The sequence below is a fragment of the Cariama cristata genome, unplaced genomic scaffold (genome assembly GCF_000690535.1).
Source record: "Cariama cristata isolate BGI_N322 unplaced genomic scaffold, ASM69053v1 scaffold27969, whole genome shotgun sequence".
Taxonomy (NCBI): domain Eukaryota; kingdom Metazoa; phylum Chordata; class Aves; order Cariamiformes; family Cariamidae; genus Cariama; species Cariama cristata.
Window position 1 is genome coordinate 1 of NW_009635668.1, and position 5,166 is coordinate 5,166.

Consider the following 5,166-nt stretch of genomic DNA (forward strand, 5'->3'; position numbering starts at 1 on the left):
ATAGTATAGTGTTAGTATATTGTGTTAGTATATATCACTGTGGGAGTATATTGCAATCATTCATTAATTTGCTTTCAAAACTGCTTGCTGAGACAGAAAATCTTACCACTCTTACTTCACAGATTTTTTTTTTTTTTTTCTGCCATAGTGCAGAGAAATTATGGTTAAAATGTTGCATTTTTTGAACTAATGGTTCCATAATAGACAACCAGAACCTAGTTTTCAAGATTATTTAGCATCTTAATAGCATTTAGTGCCCTGAAAAGTGTACAGAGATTAACCTTGACAACATTTCTCCCTAGTCTACCAGTGGAGAAGCTGAGATGAAAGGCAAATTAGCTTCCACAGAGTGTAGCTGCAGAACTAGAATTAAACTTAAGAAGTCACAAAAGCCAGGTGGTTAGGGCTCAGTGAAGGAGTTACAAGGAATTGAAATCAGTGTAAGATATTGGTTGATTAATACTTTGGAAAATCCAGATATTTGTAGAGGAGGAGGAAGAGCTGTGTAGAAACATGGGCAGCCATTTAAAAAAGTCTTCCCTAATCATCTACATTTTGTTATATGTTCCAGTTATATCACACTACGTGTAACCACCAAACTACTGCCTTATTTTCTGTTTCTTCCCTCCCTTGTACTGCTACATGAAGGAGTTACTTGTAAACTTGGACCCAGTGGTCCTAGAAGTACTTTATGAAACAAAATACCTGAAAAAAATGCATTTTGAAGTTCCAGATGTTGTCCTTGGCTTGTGTGCAGATGAAGAACAGATTAAAAGACATCAAATGGAGTGAGTGAACATTTTTTTGATTTGATTCTCATCTGCAAAGGGGAATCCTTAGCTTTGAGTCTGTTGCATATGCTTTTGATTTATTATAATTTTTCTCTTTGCTGGAGTTTAATTGAAATTTAATTGGTTTCCCCTGCATTTCCATAGTAGTATAGGTAACATGCAGTTGTTCCTGTCTCCACAAATATCTCATTACTAGAAAATGCCTGCGTGCTTTTGTTTTGTTACTGCAACAGCTGCTCTGTAAGAGGAGCTCCTCAGAACTGCTAAAGCATCTATGTACTATAACATAGGGATTACACTCCAAAATTTTACAGTTCACATCAAGAGCTTTTTTCTGTTAGAAAAACAAGCTGAAATGTACCAGTTGATTAAGGCACAACCTAAATATTTGTGTGGGTAATACATCACCTAAATTATAATATTCTCTCTCATGTTGAATATTTGAAATATCTTTTGTTGATTTTAAATACTTTCTGCTTCTTGTAACAATCCCATTCTGTGCTGGAAGAGTTCTTTTCCTTCTCAGGGATGCTGATTATTAATTCGCTAACTCTCTAAGTAAGGATGATAGGTCTTAAAAAAGTCATCCTTTGTGAGGAGTGTTCTTTAGATAGTTTTTAAATAGAAGTGGACAAAAAGGGACAAAGTTCAATGAATTTCATAAACATTTGAATTCAACCCCTCCTCCCTTTTTCTCTTGTTAAAGCTTTCAGTCTTTCACTCTTATAACACAACATTTTTCATTAATTATCTGTGGAGTGTTTTAGGTCAAACTAACCTAAAATTTTAATGTGCAAGGCAAATTCTGTGTGCGACACTCCTCTAAAAAGCAACAACACCAACTTTTGCCATCCAAGAGAAACAAAAATGTACAAAAAATGTTTTCAATAAAAAAGAAATCCAAACTTACTTTCTACTCTAAAAAAGACTTCAGACTGACTCCCCAGGCAAAGAAGGAATATTCATAGACTAGATTTTTACTTCAACAACACTGGAAAAACAGTTCTGGGTATATTGGGAATGGTTTATCTCAGGATATGGTTTGTAACAATGATGTTTAAAGTCATGTTTTTAATCTGGCACAGAACACAGCTATCACTTTTTTTTGCAGCGGTTCTTGTAATGAACCCATTATGTATCTGACTTCTGAGTTGCATTTGCTTCTACTTCTTGTTTATGCAGGTTCATTGTGTAGCTCCATTTTCATGGAAATATATTGCTAAGTCTTGATTCAGAATTTGGCCTCTTTTTCTTTGGGATTTGATGTCCTAAGTGGTTTGGATCTAGCTTTTCTTATAAGCAGTGTCATTCCATGCTGTGTCTTGTGAGAGAGGAAGAAGGGAACAAAATGCTGTGTTTTCAGTTTCCTAGTTTGTTAATTGTAATTAATTTTTCTTGGAAGAAAGTTTCTCTAAATTGATCACAGTTACTTTACTGGAGGTGCTTATTTCCTCAGTCTGGTTCTGCTATTAATGGTGAGAAAGAGGCTCAGTTTGAGCTAGGAAGAGTTCTTACTTTTAACATGGGGTCAGAACTTGCAAATCTTTTTAACAGAAAATGTGTCTAAACTTCTGTATGTTTCAAGTATCTGAATTAAGCATGTTATAAACATGATCTTGTCTTTCAGACTCCACAATCTGTTGATCAATTACAAAGAGCGTGTGAATGGGATTCCTGTTATGCTGAAACCACTGATGAAACCGTTCATAGGACAAGTTGAAGATGCCCTTACTCCGGGGCTCATGCAGCTGTCGTGGACTTCTTTGAACATCAGTAAATGTATGTAGTAGGAGTGGAAGTGGTGAACTGTTGATGCTGTTAGGTGGTACCTGCCAGATATTTCCTTGTCAGTTTTAGGAAGAGCACTCCATCTATATGAGGGAAAAACATGCCAGATCCCTCCTTTCCTGACTATGGAAACAAGTCAGACATGAGTAAGGTGAAAATGGTGTGTTTATGTCCTGCTCTAAACTGTGGTGATCAAGCCAGGCTGTTTGACAGCTATCTTTGAACAACCCTTGTTAAATCATTTGCTTTACCAGGCATATCCTTTTTTCCCTTCCCTGGTGATGCCCCTTTACCACTGTTATGTCCTCCCACATAAACAACCCACCTTTTTTTACTCTTGTGATGAAGTGGAAGCAAAGTCACTGTGGAATCAGTTTCTTGAAATTTGTCAGAATTTCTTAATCCTACTAAACACTATTGGTCACTGTATTGAAGTGACTTGGTGAGGAGCGCAGTGAGAGAATAAGTGCTTTGGTGCTAAAAAAATGTAAAAACAATACAATAGTTATCCCTTTTTTTTTTTTTTTTTTTTTCCCCCTTAAGAAAGAGGCTTTCTGGGTCCTCACTTTTGGAAAATAATTAGTGTTGTAAAAGGATTGGTTTTGCTCTGCTGCTTCCCCCCTGCCTCTCGTTTGAGGCATTATAAATTCAGTTGCTGAGAGTACAGTGAAGTCACTGAATTAGTTACTTTACAGCTGTGTAGCTGAGTAAACGGTTTGTCATATTTGACTGCTGTATTGATGGGAGAGTCTGTAGAGCCTTGATTTTGGAGCTTTCTTGCAAAGTTTAGCGAGTAAGATTGCGTCATATTATTACATCTTGTGTTGCAGTTCCATTGTCACATTGCAATAATTTTCATTTACTGAGTTTAACCTGTCACATCAAACTTTTAAAATTATCATGCATTTTTACTTCTTTTTCCCCTGTCAGTATCTCCCTGATCTTTTCCCAAGTGACCACATTATGAAAAAGTTAAGAGCTCTTCTCATGCCTGCTTTCTGGTTTTACTTCTCTGTGAAAAATGTGTTTGTGGACTGACTTCTTCACTTGAGGTTGATAATTATAGCGTGACTGCTACAAGAATGTGAGACAAGAGAATGGACATGGGCTGCTTTGATAATATCTCTTACCTTTTCTATAGAAAAATCTTCATAACTTATGCTGAACATTCTAAAAGTGACATGTCTAAATTCAAGGTTGAAATTAGTAAAAGATATGTACTATTTGGAGATTTCTGCCCAAATCCTATTTTTTTTCCTAAGAAAACTTTTTTTATAATCCCCAATTATGCATTGAGCTTTTTCCGTACGACCAGTAAGATACAACCTTATCCCTATGAAATACAGCATAAAATTTTTTAACTGTTATAAAAGCATCATTGAAATGGACATACATAAAACCATCAGCAGGACGTTTATGTTGCAGTTCTGTGAGAAAACAATAGCTCATGCTTTTTAATCAGTTTTCAGTTGAGGTGGACTGATGTTAGACTTTCACTTTTCTTCTTCAAAGTGAAAACCAGCAAGATAAGCAGGAACAGATGCAGCCTAAATCTGAAAGTGAAATGGGGCATGGGTTTGTGCAGCTGTTCATTTGGGACTCTGCCGTGTGGCACTGGTGCACAGGGCTCTGACCAGTGCTTAAGGCAGGGCTGGTTACCTTTGCGCTTTATTTGACGTTTGCCTGACCAGAGCACAAAAAAACAATGGCAAGTGGGTTTTTTATGGTTTTTTTTATAGCTCTAAAATGAATTTTTATGTTTGGATTGCATAGTTTAGTAACACATCATAAGGGAGGTCTTTACAATATTTATTTATTTATTCGTTTAGGTATTCCCTGCAGTATGTTAAGAATCTGGATAGCTGTAATTCAGGTTTTAATGGTTCTTTGGAACACCAGTTACTCTGGTGGGAACTGGTCTGTTTTGAGAAGATAGAGGTTATGCAGCAAGAGTATCTGGGCTACCTCCTGTTTCCTGCTGCTGCAGCTGAAATGGAATCACCCCTAGAAAGAAATGGTTTCCTTGAGTATAGATATCATATCTTTTTGAAGCTGTGCAACGTCTAACATGCCCAGAATGTATGTTGGACACATACAAATTAGCCATTGGTTCAGTGTATACAAAAAACCTCTGACCTGCCAGCAATGTGCTAAACTCACTGTGTTTAACTTAACGTTAAGCTTAACGTCTTCAGTGCCTTATTTCCATCTAAGTGTGGGGGCCCGTGGTTGCCTTCTAGACTGAGACTCAGGAGACAAGGCAAAAAAATGGATTTAGGACTACCTAATTTATATATTAAAAAAAAAAAAAAGGCTAAGGAATGGTTGAATTATTCTCCACTTCTGTCAATAAAAAAGAGAAGCTCTATCATTATCTTCCTAATAGGAATAAGTGACGTTTTCCACTTAAAGCATCAGCAGTTGGATACCACTGTCACACTACTGTGTCTTAGATATGATAACGATTTCTTTCTACGTACACTAAGAAAAAGCATTGGTGCTTCAAATGATACTGTCTGGTGATAACAGATACAAAGACAAAGGGTGCTGGGTGACATATTTCTTTCTGTTTTGAAATGAAAAGTAT

At 36.5% G+C, this 5,166-nt stretch overlaps 1 protein-coding gene across 1 annotated transcript in view; it reads left to right on the forward strand.

Moving 5' to 3' along the window:
- Window positions 1-642: 642 nt before the first annotated feature.
- LOC104167388 (dynein heavy chain 5, axonemal-like) overlaps window positions 643-5,166 on the forward strand; it is a gene marked incomplete at its 3' end in the record, with an annotated part of 39,496 nt that continues 34,972 nt past the window's right edge. The window contains exons 1-2 of the mRNA XM_009707634.1: window positions 643-788; window positions 2,419-2,570. Coding sequence (XP_009705936.1) covers window positions 643-788; window positions 2,419-2,570 — 298 coding nt within the window. The remainder of the gene's footprint in view (window positions 789-2,418; window positions 2,571-5,166) is intronic.